The 18,794-nt window shown below is 38.9% G+C and overlaps 1 protein-coding gene across 9 annotated transcripts in view; it reads left to right on the forward strand.

Moving 5' to 3' along the window:
• Positions 1 to 18,525, forward strand: part of GRIA4 (glutamate ionotropic receptor AMPA type subunit 4) — a 219,350-nt gene extending 200,825 nt beyond the window's left edge. The window contains exons 14-17 of one of the 9 annotated variants that reach the window (XM_027900133.1): positions 8,377 to 8,491; positions 10,847 to 10,981; positions 12,280 to 12,462; positions 17,386 to 17,496. In XM_027900133.1, the coding sequence (XP_027755934.1) occupies positions 8,377 to 8,491; positions 10,847 to 10,981; positions 12,280 to 12,414 (385 nt within the window). In that variant the 3' untranslated portion in view covers positions 12,415 to 12,462; positions 17,386 to 17,496. Of the gene's footprint in view, positions 1 to 1,215; positions 1,331 to 8,376; positions 8,507 to 10,846; positions 11,095 to 12,279; positions 12,463 to 17,385 lie in introns of those variants that run through there. The other 8 variants (XR_003573074.1, XM_027900190.1, XM_027900122.1 and 5 more) reach the window with 8 other exon arrangements.
• Positions 18,526 to 18,794: the final 269 nt, after the last annotated feature.

Here is an 18,794-nt window from a genome sequence, read left to right on the forward strand (position 1 = left end):
TCCACCAGCCTTGATTTCATACAGAAGCAGTGATTCTGTGCTTTAGCCTTCATGTTGGCAACACCTCTCCGCCTGCAAAGATCCGAACTCTCTCTCAGGTATTTCTCTCATCTGAAAAAAGAGCATTTAAATGTGATACAGAGGCCACCAGGCTCATGGAACCCCTTTCAGTCTATTGTGCCCATGCCACTGTGTTGCTACCAAAACAGGATTTGTCTCTCATCAAGTGATAGCATAACATGTATAAACTCTCCATGGAAAAGTCCTCAGGATGTCCAAACAACCTCCTTGTAACTCAGCATCCAGCTAATTTGCTGGCTTTGTTTTTCCTAGAGCTTGAGCTTCTGTTTGGCTGTTCAGAGGTTTCCCGAGCAAGGATGCACTCCACTACCATCTTGTTCCTCCATGCTGCAGGTGCCCTTTGGGCTGGGAGGCAGTGTGCTCTCCCAAAATAGCAGGACAGTCCCCAGGGTCACAACACTAAGCTAGACTACAGGTTTACATTTCAGCTAAGCCTCTACTGTGTAAAGGGAGCAGGACTCTAGAGCCTGCATCCCAAATGTACAGATGTGCCTACAGCAGGGGATAGAGCTTCAGACAGACAGGACTCTTGGCACCTTTGTCCAGTTCTTTCTGTTGACTGGCTCTAGACAGCATCTTAGTCAGCATGTGAGCTGTTAGCACTCCTCTTCAGCTCTTCCTCATACTGCCTGTTTCTGGAGCGCTGTCCCGTAGCTTGTGTGGGATCAGCCTGAAGTGCTACATGTCAAAACTGTATGTGGCACAGTGACTGGCAGCGTCTAGCATAGGCAGTCTGGATCTTGCCTCTTTAGTACATGGGGCTACATTTTCCAATCTGCTTGAAAAGACAGCCTAGACACTGAGCATACTTCAAATATAGATTCAAATAAATCTGTGTAAATTGGTTATAATTCCAGGCAGAGTTTTATCATCATTTTGCAAAAATAGTTTGGGTTGGTTGATAGAATTTTTGTGCTAAAATCCAAGCTGTTCTGAAAATCATTTCTACACTGGAAACACATTTTTCACATTTGAAAGTAACCACAATTATTTGTGCTGCCAAGGGCTTTGAAATATGGAAATGAGAGGTTTATTTAGTGTGTGTATCAAGCTTATAAACAGCTTAAGTCCTCATTCCTTCTAACATCTTAACAGCTGTGCAGTTTCTTACAAAATATGTTTTATCGTTTCAAGAAATGCTGTTAACCTCGCAGTTTTAAAACTGAATGAACAAGGCCTCTTGGACAAATTGAAAAACAAATGGTGGTACGACAAAGGAGAATGTGGCAGCGGGGGAGGTGACTCCAAGGTTAGCCTCAATGTCACCAAAAGCGGGTAAACAGTATGTAAAGTAATTGGTGCATCTGCTGGGGTTTTACCTGTGACAAAACAGCTTCACCAGTAGCACAGCACTGCTGGTACCTGCAGCTGAAATCGAGGTGTATGCAATTACTGTCAAAGCAAAAATATTTGCATTTGTTTAAGCACCCCAAGGGGAACGCGTAAACTGTCTCTGGGGTGAGATCTATCCCTGGTTTTCGGAAACCCGTGTCTTCTGAAATTGTGCTGACCCTTTTCCAAGCTTGCTCTTTTGAAAAAGCAGTTTGATACCTTCAGAAGCCTGCTCACCAGCTCAGAGTTTTTTCCTACTATATGGTACTACCCAAAATATTTTTCAGTGACAGTAGAGGAAAAAGGCAAAAATCAGTGTGACTACCTCCAAGGAATAATTTAATGTACGGTCCAGGCTCAGGGATCCATTATTGACTCAAACAATACTGGTACAAATTACAATTTTCATGAGTACCCAAAATAGGAAGACAAATTTCAGATAAAATATCTTCATGCTGAGATTTCCTGGTATCTTTCCAGCAAACTGAAATCCACAGTGGTTCCCTAGGCATAATTTATCAGAATTTATCAGACAGGAATTTTAGGCTGCATATTAGGCTGAGGTGTTGACAGCTTCTTATTCTTTCTGCATTCCCATATCTTCCATATGGCCAGTACCAGTAATTCCTTTCCTCAGCACAGCCTTGTTTGACAAACTGTCTGGTGCTGAAAATAAGCAAAAATGTGGGAGATGGTGAAGTGGGGAAGAATGAAGATATTAAAAACTACCCCTTCCATGCCAGGCAGCATGTAATAATATTTATTTATGTGCTTGTGTGTGAACAATACATGAAAGAATGCTGCACAGGTAACTGTGCAGGCACAGAGCTAGTCAGATATAGATGATTACATTTGACTGATTTTTCATACACAGTTTATGTAGCTTTCTTTACAGTTGCCTACATATACTTTTTTCTTACTATTTTCTCTCCTTCTCTAGTCCTGCTCTTTCATGCTGTGTCCTGGCCTCAGGGACCATCCCTTGGGCTGTTCTGTTCACCCAGAACTGGTCTCCTAATCCTCTTCACTTTGCTTTCAATCCTGCTGCTCTACCTATTTTTCCCCACACCGCTCTGCTCGCCAGCAGTCACAGTTTCAAAAATGGTCTCTATTTTCTCTTCCAAAGTGATATTTTAGATCTGATAGCACTTAACTGCAAGTGGATCAGACACCATCTTCTATTAAGAAAGTTGATAAGTGAACTGTAGCTCTACCACATTGTTACTATCAAATGCTCCACCCAAGCCTGAACTTTTGTATTATTTATATTATTGGGGAAGGGGTATTTTTTTTAAAGTGTCACAGGCAGGGAATCAAATCATTAAAATATCTCCATTTTCTTAGAATACGATTCTCACAAACCTGCTGAGGTTGCCAGGTGAGATAAAAGCTAGGTAGGAAAATAAGGATATTTTTAACTTACATTCCATGCCACAGGTGCTTTGAGTCATGAAGCAGGAAAAGGGGAGCAGACAGGGCTTCACTGGGGAAGTGTCTAGAAGTGCTGAAGGAGCAGGTTTGGTGTGATGGCAAGTGACAGGAAAAGGAGAGTGGGGGGGAAGAGTAGAAAGGAAAGGCAAGGAGTGCAGTCCATGGAGGAACAGGAGGGACCCATGAATGCAGGAGGGAGGAAGGAACACATTGCGAGTGGAAATAAACAATAGGCAGTTTAGGATACAATAGAAAATGTGGTGGGCAAGACAGCATTAGCGCAGGATGGAGAACACGATGGAGCACAACCTAAGGTTCTAGGACTGTATACAGCCTGCCACGAGCATTCGTCTGACCTCAGGCCCATTTCTTGCCACACATTTTCCAACACATAGCTGAGTGAACAAGCAGTACTAAGCACTCCTAGGAAGATCCAGGTCTGTCATGCACCTGCACTGCCCATGTTCGGTAGGACCAGGCACTTCATGCAGATGAGCAGGCATTACCATGCTTCTCAAATTCTGCATTGCAGCAGCATCTGGTCTTAGGCTATAAACTATAGACAATCTGATTCCTCAAAGTATTAGTTAGCCATTTATCATCTATAAAATCAATTTCCTTATTCAGGAACAGTTTTGATCAATAGAATTCAATACGAGCCTTTCTACTGTATTAATGAAGCTCTAAGTTTTTTGGGTTTTTTTTGTTTGGTTGGTTTTTTGCGGGGTTTTGTTTTGTTGTGGGTTTTGTTTGTTTGTTTTTTGTTTTGTTTTTCTTTGGGTTTTTTGTGGGTTTTTTGCTGGCAAAGGATCATTAGTAGAATAACGAGGACACTATGCACTATTGTTATAAACCTGACAGCTACCAACAAGTCCTAAACTAAGTCCGTAAGCATCTGTAGCTAATACTTCTTTTCGTTGTATGAATTCAAAAAGAACAAATCCTGAGCTTTTTTAGCAGCTCCAGTCCAAATTACAGGGCTTCCTACTATCATGAATGAGAAAAAGAACATCCATTTCTCTTGAAATACAGCACTGGAGGCTTGACTAAAAACTATGCTGTTACTATTTGTGATTCACTGGTCAGAATATGAGTCTAGACCCAGAATAACCAGAGGGCTACAGAAATGAGGGAGTTTATTGAGAGCTCAGCAGTTCTGCAAAGGTTTGTATTGCCCTGTAAAACGAGATTACTCCTACCTCCATTCTATGCTCTTAAAAAGTCATCTCTAGCCTCCCCATTTATTGTTCCCTTTAAGGGACAATCTTCCAAAATTCAGAAAAATGGTTCAGAGAGCTGCCCTGTGTGAACCACCTGTGGTCTAGTGACCTCATTAATCAGTTCATGGCAGAAGATAAAACTGAGGTCTCCAAGTTATTTGAGTGCTTTTGGAAGTATTACCTCGGATCCTAACTGAGTGCCATCATCATTTCTTGTGGTGCATGAGAAGGTACTGAAACACAGTTTTCACCACTCTGCTCCATTTTTTTTATAAAAGTGTGAGTGGAAGGAAGTTGTGCTGATGAAGATCTTCTCCAGACTCTGCTGACAGCCCTCAAGAGAACATAGGAGCCATTGTTTTTTTCCTTCAGCAGATGAAACTGACCTTACACTTAATTAATTGGCTCAGCCATGAGTGGGTAATGAAAATGCTCCTAAAGCATAGTCATGATTGCATTTTAAAATCCCTGTCTACTAGAATTCTATATTGGTTTCGCAATCACTCAGTATTGTGATTCAAATGCTATAATTGCCCATTTGTTCTCCTGAATGCAGCTAGCTCACAACTTCATTAATGCCGTTTTAAAGCTCTGTGATTTTGCTGATGTTGCTGGCTCAAGATCCAGCCTGAGGCTCTTAAAAAACAGCCCTTCCAACAGCAAGTGATTGATGACAGGAGAGGAGGAAATGAGTAAGGAGCCAAGAGAGGAGATAGAAGGGCTGGGAACATGATGAAATGGTAGAAAACCAGTGTCCCTGTGCCCAGGCTGGGCAACAACCAACAGCGACTTCAGCACATGGGTGAAGAACAGGGTCTCCTGCGCTGTCACTCAACAGTTTTACACTATGGCTACAGGGGGAAAATTCTTTTCCATAGATAAAGGGCAGTTTTAGTTATTATTTCTCATATATTATCCTTACATGAATTTCAGGCAGATGGATCCTGTTTATATATAACAGCAGAGATTCTCAACAGGCATATGTTGGAAAAACTACACCAATTTTCACAAATTGTGCTAGTTGAACTCTAGTTGAAAGTTTAGCCCAATGTTAGTAATTCATGAATCACTAAATAACTTGAACAAAACCCAAATGTATAGTAATTTCCCATTGCTATATTAAGTATGAAATACTGAATTCAATGGGAAATTTAATTATAAATGCTGGATTTATCCCCTGGATAAAACTTCAGTCAGTACACTGCACTTATTCACATACAGCAAGCCTTACTGATTTTTAGTGTCTGGCACCTTTAGTATTGGTGGGACTATTCACCAACTGATTGTGTAAGCAATGTAGTAACAAACTGTAAGCGACTTACCCTGAGAGCCAAGGTGATCTGGGCATGCATCTCCCATGAGAGCTCTTGAAAATCTACTAAAATGAAAAAAAAACCAAATGAAACAAAGCCTAAAGTACATTAAAATTCACTACACCTGCAATCACTTACTGTGATTGCAAAGAAGTATTTATGTTGCTATTCTGAAAAGCATAAGCAAAAATCTTCCTTTTCCACTTTGCAGCCCCTTAGTCTGGGCTTCTTATATTGGATAACATACTTTTCCCATCGCAGCTGACTGATTTAAATTAGGACAAAATCCTGGGTTTAAAGTGTAAAATGTTTTAAAATATTTTGAATGCTTCTCCCTCATCACAGCTGGGACTGTCTGAGGGCAGGTGCAAAGGACACACCACAGGCTTGCTAGCGCAGGCGAGAAAGTGAGGGGCAGAAGACAGGCTTCCCTGAGCTTCTGCAGTGCCTTCATTCAGAAAGTTTTGCAACAAAATTCATGGAGAGGAGAAACAAGGGCCTGGCCTCAGTCACATCACTGACTGTATTCCAGTGAAAAGTGGGAATTGCCTCATCCGTGCTGGCCATTGTCATTGCGTTCAGTTATATAGCGAGAATAGCACGGCAATTTGCACGGAAATAGCACAGAAATTGATTGTTTTTCATAAAGGAAACCCTGGGAGCTTCCTTGCAAAAACAATGCAGAAAGGATGATATAGAAACTGCAGTTGCAAAGAAGAAAAAGATCCCTGCCTGTTTCAGGCTTTATATTCCTAAACTGTTAATGCTGAAACAAAAACAAGCAAAGGACTTGGAGACATCCGTTTTCTGACATGTTCCCATCTTGCTGCTAGTCTTGATAGTTCATATTTAGTCCTTGTTATCACTTCAGTCAGTTTAATCTGCAAAAACTCTACAGGCTTCTGATTTCCTAAGTGAGAACAGTACCTGTATGCCCCTTATATTTGTCATAACCAGCCCTGTTACACTGATGGGATTTAGGAGCACTAAAATGTGGCTCAGTGCCAGTGCATGACATGTTACAGATGACAGCTAGCCAAATAATATAAATTCTCACTTGTACTAGAAGCAAACAGAGGATCATGTTGACAGGCAACTTGCCAGCACCCCAAACTGCTACTCACTCATTTCACAGCTGTGGGACTCTCATATTCCACTATCAACCTGCAAAGCCTGCTGCCAGGAAGCCTGAAGGCAAAATATAAGTTTGACTACTGGAAAAGAGCGATAAATGGGCATTTTCAGTTCTAGAAGGAGAGTATTCCATATGAATTAAATGTGTGGGATTTAGAAAGCGAATGAAGCTTTTACTTTACTTAGAGGAATCACATGAGAGTGCCTGGGAAATCTTCTCACACAGCTGTGGCTACCAAAAGTTTCTCGAAGGCACCAAGGCTTCCTCAAGAGTAAATGAAGAGATGGGCATCTCAACATCGTCCTTTGTCAAAACTAATCTAAGCCCACCATTTGGAGGTACCTGCCTTTTCTCCTTAACTACAGGGAGGCCAGTACAGACAGACAAAGCTTGGAGCATAATTTAGAGGTGAAAAAACTCAGGTGAGGTGAATCCCCCCTGCTTTAGGTACATACACAAGGAATAACCAGAATGTGTGAAGAGGCAGGATCCCTAAAGCTAAGAATAGCATACAGGGTTCAGAAGCACTTATTTATGTTTTGAATATCTATACAAACATGCACAGATATATTAATACATAAGCACTTGGGGATTTCCAGTTGAACCAGTTATAGAGTATAACAAGCCCCTTTCTCTTCATTGGTAACTATCTTAGAGGGTTCAGTTACACTGTACTAAATGTTTGCACTGTTTATTTATTTATTTATTAAGCCTTGAATTCATGAGTTAACATTTTAGTAATGGATTATGTCATATTATGAGAGAGAAATTTTCCCATAGGAATCTGCTGGCACACACAGGATCAGGTCCCATGTCATATACCATCACCAGAAGGCTATCTATCACATGCCATTTCTCTTTATCTACCTGCTTCTCTGATATATATTGTATTTGCATGCACACCTGCACATAAATAGATATCCATATGCTACCACATTAAGAATTAGACAATGATTCAAAGTGGAAAGTACATAAAGTAAGTCTGTTAATAAATTTCTTAGATTTTAAAAAAATAAACCAGTAGAACTGCATGAAGTGGGACATTACCATAATACTCTGAGATTATTCACGGAGTTTAAGTAAACCCCAGGCAGTTCATAACTTTGAGGCATCAGATAGTGTTTCATTTCATTATTTAACTCTGTTACATCACCCACAGCGAATACCACAAGTAGAAGGAGCTACTCCAAGTAGAAATTTATCATCAGCCTGGAACCCTTTAAGCACTGATGTGAATAAGTGAGATTTAAGGAAAAACTTTGAATTTTAAAATGGTGTTGAAACAGGAAATGGAAATGAAAGCCTCACTGTCGTGCTCTTAGCTGAAGATAAGTGTATCATTGTAGCTCTTCCCCTGAGCTCTTGCATGCAGACCTATTACAAGGCTGTGCCAAGTGTTTATGGGCAGCAAATTGCTTGAAGCATCTTCTTTTCTTGCCAGTATAATTTTGAGGGCAGTAAATGAAATACCTATAGTCAAATCATATTATTAGTTTGTATGCATACAAACTAAGAATAGATTGAAAGCGAGGAACACAAATTAATGTTTCTTAACTCGTATATCCATTTGTATTACATATATCTCTGAAGGGTATGTTGTTAATATGTCTAAGCCAATAGTTTTGGGTTCACAGTAATTGCATACTATTTATTTACATATTTTCCCCAGCAGTATGTGCCTGTTACCTAAAGCGATGGAGCAGGTCCCGGTCATATGTCTGTCTCTAAACCTGGGCCAACAGTACATGACATAGCACCCACTGTGGCCTCTGCTCTGTCACTTTGCAATGCGATTCTATGTAGTTTTACTTGAATAACATAAAATAACATATATAATGTTATTTATGTTATTTTCCACGTGAAGAACTCCTGTAAACCTTGCCGTTTTGAAACTCAGTGAGGCAGGCGTCTTAGACAAGCTGAAAAACAAATGGTGGTACGATAAAGGTGAATGTGGACCCAAGGACTCTGGAAGTAAGGTCAGTCGCTACAGTTCGGGACCTACTATCGTGTTCACAAAGCGGTAGAGGAAGTAATAAACAAAATGACTTAGAAATAAAATAAGCAGCTGTATCCACAGAACAAAACAGCTTCGGCCCGTCTTGATGGGGGTCTCACTTTAATTTAAGGAAGCACTATTGCATTTTAAGGTCTTCAGTGATATAGATCACCAAACATCATCTTACATGTTCAGAGCATCTCCCTGAAAAAATACAAGGCAGGTTTTTTTGCATTTGGGAAAGGCAGGCTGGATTAGTAGTTTCCTTCCTGCCTGGAGGGGATGGACTTTTCCCGCTGACTACTTAGGAAATGTCCCTTCACATCTTCTTTCGGAACTGGCCTACCTCAGCATTTTTCTGAAAAGGAGAAATACTAGCGGAAAGGATTGCCTTTCACTTCTGCCCAGGAAGATGGTGTCTGGCTGCCTTTGGGAATGGCCCTGGCTGCTTGAGGAGCCAAGGAAGGCTTGAGCTTTGAAGTGAAAGACTTCAATAATTAATCACTTTTTACAGCTTCCAGTGTTCATCCTAATCCATTCCCAAACAGTAATCCTAACAGGTCCAGGAAGCAGAGCCTCTTCTATTTCTCTCTATTTGAGAACAGACCCAGAAGCAGGTATTTTCTGATGGCTGGGAAGCACCACAGTCAGTTCCAGCCCTCAATCCAGAAAGTCTGACATTTCTTCACAGTGGCTGACTCAGTGCCAGCCTGTGCAGCCACAGCTAAAGAGAAAGAGTGACGGGCCCTGCTGCTTGCTGCCTGCACGTCCTGAGAGTTACCCAGATAAAAGCAGTGTGGGAAGCAAGCTTTCAACACATTTTGCTTTTTCTGGCAAGTGCTTTGAAGAAAGGACTGAAAACCAGTTAAGAGGATGACAGAGTACCCATAAATGACAGCTGAGAAAGCCTCAATCCACCACCTACATTAGGGCAGGTCTTTCTCAGTTCTGTCTCCTCTTTGTTTGCAAGCACCGTATTATCAAGTGCCACCAGAGGAACAGCCATATCCAAGATACTCAGACTCCCCTTAGCCACCTAAAAAGACACAGACAAAGCAGAACACAGCTATAAGCCCAAATCACCTCTGTACATCCATGGAAACTGTTACTGTGCTAATCTACTGATTACACAATAAATAGTGCCTCCTTAAATTAAATATCCAAATTTTTTGCATTCTTCATAAGTTAAAATTTCATAGAGATTACAATCAGAATTTAAGTACTCTTCTTACTTTAGCTAAAGATTATATAGTTTGCATAAGAATAAAGCTTTATAAGTATCTTAAGGCACCCAGTGTAGCATATGGAATTCAATCCTGAGAGAGTTCCTTGAGAACTGTGCTAAAAATGCACAGGGATTTCAAGTCAAAAAAATGTGATTCATAATTAAGCAGTATAGAAATATAGAGAAATGTAGAGTAGTAAATACATCCAAAAAGGCAATTGTTTGTAAAATTATATACATTTAATAATTTATTAAAGAAAGCTCTCACTGTTGTCTAAATTATCAAAAATATGTAAAATTTTATAAATTGCTATTTAGAAGTATACTCTTAATGAGCCTTAGTAGTCCATGGGCATATTCCAGAACTGTATCTATAGTAAAAAAAAAAAAAAAAAAAAAAAAAAAAAAAAAAAAAAAAAAAAAAAAAAAAAAAAAAAAAAAAAAAAAAAAAAAAAAAAAAAAAAAAAAAAAAAAAAAAAAAAAAAAAAAAAAAAAAAAAAAAACCATAATAGGTAAGAGGCAAATATATCACGATGTGTATGGTACGGTGTACACTGTCAGAGGAAGTGTTTGTTCAGAGAAAGAAATTAGGCCTCACATGTTATTTTCACCTGTCATTTAAGTACCAGATGCTCAGTCTGGATCTTTTAAATTAACAGCAATGCCTACCACAAGAACAATTACTGGTTTTTTGTAAAGATCAAGCAGAGTCTTGTCTGATATAAATGGATTTCTGGATTCCAAGGCTTCTGAAGAGCTTTACATAAGTGCAGTTTCATATCAGTGCTGAAATGTCCCCTAAAGAGAGCTAGAAATGTCATTGCCTAATTCTCCACTTAATGGAAGCAATGCTTTGCATTAAGCAAGCAATGACATCCTGATATGTTGGCAATAAACTTACAATATTTCTTATGCCGACCAGGAAAACTAGTTGCTTAAAATATATTTTATAGATCCAGATAGGTCAAATTTTGGGAAAGTTTGTAAACAACTGTTGTTAAATTTCAGCTAAACGTTGTTATTTATTTCTATTTCCAATGTTTTAATGTGTGACTTGTGCTTCTGGGCATCTGTTTTCCAGGGTTAACTGTGTCACTTCTGTTTTCCCAGGACAAGACGAGTGCCTTGAGTCTCAGCAACGTTGCTGGAGTCTTCTACATTCTGGTTGGAGGCTTGGGCTTGGCAATGCTGGTGGCTTTGATAGAGTTCTGTTACAAGTCCAGGGCAGAGGCGAAACGAATGAAGGTGGCAAAGAGTGCACAGACTTTTAACCCAACTTCCTCGCAGAATACCCAGAATTTAGCAACTTATAGAGAAGGTTACAACGTATATGGAACCGAAAGTATTAAAATTTAGGGGTAGGACTTAGGGCCTACTACAGCGAGTGGGTGATGCATCTTGTAACGCAGTGTTGTGACATGTCTGTCTAGTGGTGCTTGCTTCTGAACAGAGCTTTATATTTTGGAAAACTTCAGTGCAAAGTGGTTCAGTTCTTTTGGCTGCAGATGTACAGTATATTATTCTATGTTGCTAATAGACATCTGCATTGCAAGGAATTTTTAACATGAAAAGTACATTTTGAGTTGTCAAATCAGTTGGAAGATGACAACTATTTGAAATCAGAAAGTATATATCCAGAGGGCCAGTTTTTAAGTACTTGATTTGGCAGTCTGTTTTGCCGAAGGTTTGCACTCCACTAGTGACCAATTGCTGCAAACCTGATTATTTGATGTTGGCCCTAACTGGAACTTCATTATAATCAAGATTTAGCATAGGCAATGTCACTGAACCATAGTTAACCTAATGGAAGAAAAGGCACTGTTACAAGAAGTCTAAATGTTGTTTTACCTTCTCTCCCTCCTCCCCTCCATGTCCCTTCATCCTCCCTTTGATATGTTTTATGCTAATTGTGTGGCACTTTTTTTTTCACAATATCCTGCTTCAGGTCAACCTTTGCCCACTCTAATAGTCACATAAAGTCACTAACCAGTGGATAGAACTTGATTATTGTCCTCAGCTTTCAGTAACATACCCCTTACTTAGGTCAAGACTAGTGCATTTTAGATATTCAGACAGTCATTTTGGAGGCTGAACAACTGATGCTGCCAGGCTGCATCCTGCATAGCTCTCCTGAGTAGGCATGCAGGGGTGGTTTACTAATGTGCTTGCTTTCATCTGTACAGTGAGTATCTTGCCAACTAATGATTAGACAAATCAACTCTCTGACCTTTGGAAATGGCACGTAGCAGCAAATTGAGCTTCTAAATATAACTTTTACATAGCTCCCAAGCTATACGGGCTGCTTAATACACGAATGTGCAGCTAGGACCCTAACCTGTCATGCTACCTAGAGCTCCCTTGCCCTTGCAAATAGCAAGCCACATGTCTCCTCTGTTAACAAAAAACTTGAGCTACTGAGCCATCCCTATAGTGGAAGTAAGAAACACAGATTTAAGGAAATACTTATGTTGCCACCTAGAAAAAAAAAATTGTAGGAAACAACTGGAGATAAAATTATCATTTTTTATTTATTATTTATATAGCGCTGGAGTACACGGCGCTGTACAATAGGTGAAGTGTGCCAAACACATAGCAGGTCCCTGTCCCGAGGAGCTTACGGCCTAAAGGCACAGCCGGTACAATACCGAACCATACAGTACAGAGCAAACACAGAGTGAGCAGAGAATGGTGTTTGAGCATGATAGCTGGAGCGCTGCGAGGAATAGGTGGGTTCTCGGCGGGCGAGGGAGGGGGCTTGGTGTACGCTGGCTGGGAAATTGTCCCAAATGTAATGTTGCTGTGTAGTTTTCTTTTGTTCCCTGTTGTAGAAGTATAATTTAATCGTAACAGACCAACCAATTTTTCCCTTTTTTTTTTAAAAAAAAAAAAAGAAAAAAGTTTTAGATGTGCACTTTTTTCTCTAGAGAAAATGTGAGGCAGAGTAAGTGTCAAGAAGACTCCAAGCGTATAGGCCAGTGTTCCTTACTGGGAATTGGGAATCAGGACTTCCAGATGATAATATTAATCTCTGAAGTTCACTCCCTACTGTCAGTAATAAGGGTCTTAAAAAGACGTAATCCTGTGCAAGTAATTTTGCAAAATTCAAATGAAGAGTGCTTTTTTCTTTGCATTGTTTGGTGATGTGCTCACAAGTGAGAGTGTCCCCAGGCTGGTATAAAAGTAAGAGTCCTAGAAAACATATTCTTTACGAAGTTTACAGACAGCAATGCATTCAAAACATAGCCTTAAAGAAAGCAAACAAAAGAATTAGGCTTTCATTCAAATACTGACCTGACCCAAACTATCTGTGCACATTAAACATGGCATGACTTGACAAATCCTCACTGTTCTCACACAGGTCTGTGATTTAAGTGAGACACTGTGATTATACTTGAAGAAATTTTTTTAGCCTAAGTTTTTCTTATAATAATAAAAAAAGAGTTGAGTTTTATTTTTTAAGAAAAAAACATTTTTAAGGAAAGGTCAACTTTCTTTACAGCTTGGACTTCCATGGGACTTGTTGCAACACAGAGATGAATTCTTATAGGAAAAATACATTTAAAAGGATAAAAAAAAAAGATATAAGAATGTTGCATATTTTTTAATTAAAAATTCATGTTTGGGTTGGTCTAAACTAATAGTCACTTAAAAAAATTTTAGGGCACAACCTTTTAAAATTCACAAACAAATCACCAGGATTTTGAGCAAATATTTACAGACTTCTGAAATTCTTCATTCTGCTTATTTGATATAACATTTACCTGAAAAATTTCAAGTGGACTTCTTATAAAAATGCTTATGCTCATATGTGGAAGACTACCAAGGTCCAGTCATCCTCCCCTGGCCACGGAGGCAGTGAGGGGTACCTGCGTGCTGCACTCTGCACAGGATGACTATGCCATCTATTGTTCATACATGTGCTAGTCATAAACCCCTGTTTAGCTGGCAGCCATGCAGAGCCCACAAAACTGGTTGCACATATTTCTGCAGAAATATGTCTGTCTTCTGCATTTTGAAACTTTCAATGTTTTTTTATCCAAGGAGTAAAGAGATCCTCTTAGAACTAAAACTTGCTAATATGGAAAGATGCTTGGTGGTTCTAACCTGCATGAGTAACCAACATGCTGACTTTTTAAGCTAACATCAAATAGTTTTAATGGTGTATGTTTTAAACTAATATAAAATAGCTAAAATAATCCTCTATTAATATTCATTACCATGTGTTTTTTTTTGTTTTAGTTTCATCCAGTGAAATGTGAATTACTCCAGGGAAATTCACCTGCCTGTGAGGCAGCAGAAAATGAAGGGCTGGTCTGTATGTATGGACTGGTCTATATGATAAAGGACTAATATCTGTGTGTGGGATAGATACATTCAAAAGGGATGATAGGCAGTTGCACCTGCTGAAGGCAGAGAAGGAAGTTTGCTTAAGGAGGGAACAATCCCTTCCTCTTCCCTGGGTCAGCAGTTTTCCATTTTTGTGTATCCGTAGTAAGCCCTTAGTGTACAAGTGGAGCTGATGCCGAGAACAGTGCAGACCCTTATATCCTTCTCTCCAGCTGCCCTAGGGCAAAGCCCTATTTTGAGTTCCTCACCCCAAACCCACAGGCTTTTGAAGGGATTATCCTATTATCCAGCCAGCCACCACCACCTCCTCTCAGTGGCTGCCTCAGTGGGCCATGAAGCTCAGGATCCAGCTTCCAGCTCAGCTGTCTTCTCTTGCTCTCCTATACCATGCTAATGTTTATAACTAATGACTAAAATTAATTACGAAACTACAAAAATCAATGAAAAACATTATTATTACAATTAACTACAAAAAAAGTGAAGTGCTACAGGATGGCTCAGTAAATGTGTAGTACTTATTTTGACTTGTATACTTTCAGAGTCAAGATAGAAAAATCCAGTAAAAGTTAATCTTAGATATTTGTGCCAAAGACACCTCCATGTGACCCAGGTACTAGAGGAGTGTGAACAAGAAAAGAACCCACACAGGCCAGGATATTTGTATTACATAGACTGAGGATATTAGTTTCCTAAATTCCAATCTCCCATTAGGAAAAAGGCAGTGTTTTCACATGATTAATTCCACAACTAATTTAATCAAAACTAATGACAAATTAAAAAATATATTATCACTATTAACTGCATACAGTTACCGCTAAGAGACTTTCACAGTTTGGGTAATATTCACAATAAATACCAAGACTTTTCCCTCTCATCCCAGCTGCTCCTGAAACTGTTTCTGCAGCCAGGCCATAAGTCTGAAATTGCAGCAGAACAATTAAGCAGAGTATTAGCCTCACTTATTACATATAGAATAGTTTAAAATACAAAGCAGAAGCTTACCTGGTTACTTGGCTTTATGGCACCATCCGAAGTACAAGTTTGACCTGCTTTTCCTGGCTTTGTAATTGTCTGAGTTGTTTCTATGGTGTGTTGCTGAGCTGCTGTTACCTCTGCCATGAGAGGAGAAGAGTTATTTTCTTGAAGTTTTTCTGCTCTTCTGTGGAAAGCTGCTGAGAAACTGTTATTCTCATTTAATTTTTTTCTGTTTGATGGACCCTTTTTGTTGTCTTTCTGTCCTGAGTGTGTTGTCAATGGCCAGAAAGCCATATAGACTGAGCTACTAAACCACAGTTACACACAACTCATATATCCCATAGAAATCTGTGCTCCAACTTAGATTTCCCAGTGGCAAACTCTGAATGGCCATGAAAAGATAGCTGATCAACGTGGTGGAGAGACTGTGATACATAATGATGATTTTCTGGGAAAATTATCACATCTGGAGTAAGCTGTCCCTTTTGCACCCAAGTTTGCTTTCTAATCTGGTTTGGACTTCGACCCTTCCCCGAAACTAAAGCCCCTTGGTTTTTTTTTCTTGCCATTGACCAAAACATGTTCCATGCACTTTTACAGACAGTTACCAGTCCTCAACATCCATTTGCAACAGGACTCTGGACATGCGCTATGTGGTTTTACACCACATTGCATTTTGTCTGTGCTTTGCAAATGGCAGAGATTTTTATTTGCTTTTTAAGTCCATTGGGGAGTAGTTAAGTTTTTGGTACTATATAGGCCCAGGTTCCCACTCCCTCATTACCTCTGCTGCTGCCCATTTTTGTATCTGGGTGTTGTCTGAGGTCAAGATATGTTTGTTAACAGTTCCTGTCACAAAGTACAGTGGCAGCAGGGAAACTTTTCAAAGGGTGACTTTGGACATTGCAATTGACAATTACCAAAGCCAAGATTTTTCAACATTAGGGAATGCCATAATGCCCTCTATAAGATGAGGCCTTTTCCTGAATTCAGGTTACTTATGAGGCCTGAAGCTTTTAGAGTAATTGATTTGAAAAGTTACTTTTATCTCCAAACCCCAGCTGTGCCACAACAGTCACTGTATTTTTGATGACTCCTTTTGAAGGAGCTGCTGATAGCAATGCAACATTAGACTGGTGCATTTCCACAGAAGTGCATCAGAAGCAGTGGAAATGTTTGGAAGTTCCTATCCCTATACACATGCACACATATGTAAAATTAACTTCACATATCAAACACAATCTCAGAATTTCACTGCTACCTGAGAAGGAGAAACCGGGCTCAGAGGGATAAAGTTCGAAATGCAAAGATCAGTAATAAGGCAAATAAAATGATATTATGTTTGTCATCCCTTTGCTCCTATGTGAATGCACCCTCCTGTCTCTGTTTTTTTCCAACTGGTATTTCAGACTGCATCCCCGCACACCATGTACATGAGTTAGTTTCTTAGACTATAGCTTCTGCTGACTAGAAGTCAGATTTCCCCACTAATATCTTAACGTGGTTATCTCTGAAATCTCTTTCGATGTAGCATAATTTGAGTACCTGTTTTTCCAGGTGTCCTTGCTGCATTGTTTGACCTTAAACACCTCCCATAATTTTAGTCATCTGGTAATCATTTACTCTAAACCAAGTCATCTTCGCTTTTTCTATTATCACATGAGAATGCTCTATTAGTCATTTTTGGATGACTTAAGTTAGATAGCATAACTACAAATCTTTAAACAAATCCAGAATTTTTGCTTGAGTAATTTAGTCACTAAATAGTTCTCAGATTTCCTGATACTAAATATATGCATTGTGAAAAGAAGTAATAATTTCTTTAGATTTGAACTACATAATTGCCACAGAGATAGATGATCCAGCTATTGCAATTTATAAACTATTTTCAGTAGTTAGATTTTATCTTGACATTCCTAGTTGAAGGTCTAAGCCTATAAACACCTGTGCATGATTTTATTCACAGATGCTAATACTGTCAGGTTCATAAAGGTCTTTTCATCACTGTATATAAATATAGTTTGAAGAAGTTTAGATGAAGGTATTGCCCCTTCAGTTAATTTCGTTATCAAATTCAGATTTTACATTTAAATCAGTAATGATTTATTGTAATGAAATTTACGCTCAGAATTGCTAGTCTTTTTTCCCCTAGTAGACTTAAATGTTATGTATTATTATTTATGATTATTACTATTTTTATATTTAATGTTAACATAAAAAATGCAGATGTCTAAAATTTAACATTTTGGTGTTTGCTGTGTTCTGGTTAGTTGGAGGACAGAAACATTATAACACTTTCCTCTTTTCTGCTTTTTCTTCAAACCTAGCTTACCTTTTCTGAAGCCATAAGAAACAAAGCCAGATTATCCATCACAGGGAGCGTGGGAGAAAACGGACGTGTATTGACTCCCGACTGCCCGAAGGCCATGCATACTGGAACTGCAATTAGACAAAGTTCAGGATTGGCTGTAATTGCATCGGACCTACCATAAAAACCAAAAAAATAATTGAGTGCCTTAATCAAACTGTGTTGGTGACTGATGGGAACACAGCACAGACTGTAACGACATGGGAGTGTCATTGATGAACTAATAATTTTGGCTGAGAAAGGGAAGTACGTCCAAATGCGCCAGACATCATCAGCAACAATGTGTGCATGAGCTCAGCTCGGAAACCCAAACTCAGATTTTATATCAGGAAAATTCATAATTTAGTTTTGTTGGGGGGAGGGGGCTGGGAAGGGTGTATTAACAGCAACAAATTTCACTTGAGTGGACTTAAAACTAATAAGACTTGCCAATTTAGCGCATTAAACTGTGAAGAACATGCTCAGAAAGGACACCATTTTGGTCTTTGTCTTAAGAGAGAGAGAAAAATAGCTATAGAAGTCAATGAACATGCTAACCTGTGTCTCCAGAACATCAATATATACAATGGAAGAATACTCAGCTGTTCAGCTGTAGAAATGAATCACTAAACTGTGATAAAAAAAAAATAAATATGTAAATCCTGTGAAAAAATAAAGAAATTATTTACATTTTCTTTGGAAAAAGAGGAATATTGAAACATGCTTGCTTTTTAACTGATGTAAATTCGGTAGAGGACAACACAATTCTTTTTTCTAACCATCTTAGGGAAAAATCATTGCAATAATTGATATAAAATGCCATCACTGTAATAAAATTCAGAGAATTTTTTTTTTTTTATAAAAGGTGTTGGTCATCCTCTTGTTTGCTGTTACCTTCATTCTGTTCCATCATTCTGTGTTCAAAAGATTTGCATCTGTCTAATACAAGAAACAAAACGATAAAATGTTTAGAGTACTTCATCAGTCTGCAGTGTAGAATCAAAAGAGACTACGGGTCACTCATGTTACAGATATTATTTATAATCTTGTTCTGTGTAAGAAACTGTGGTTTTTGTACCCACCAAAAAGAATAAAACGACAAATGTTCTTATAATATTGACAGAGCTTGAGTTGTTTTCTGATCATTAGGGATGTCACCTGGAAAATAGATAAAGGTGGTTTATTACTTACAACAGGATGCAGTATCTTATCAGAGAAGGTCTGAGTCCCTGAAGATTTTTTTAAGGGTTTTTAAATCCATAGAGAGGAGGGACTCAAAGCAGCCAAAGTATTACCATGATTATTCACTAAATCTTTTACTACTAGTCACTAAAATCCTATCTGAGGTGTTAGGGAACCATTTGGTGTCCTCTGGGTAGGTCAAGGGAC

This window comes from Empidonax traillii, unplaced genomic scaffold (assembly GCF_003031625.1).
Source record: "Empidonax traillii isolate 1590-97213 ecotype Southwest subspecies unplaced genomic scaffold, ASM303162v1 scaffold21:size2437335, whole genome shotgun sequence".
Lineage (NCBI taxonomy): Eukaryota > Metazoa > Chordata > Aves > Passeriformes > Tyrannidae > Empidonax > Empidonax traillii.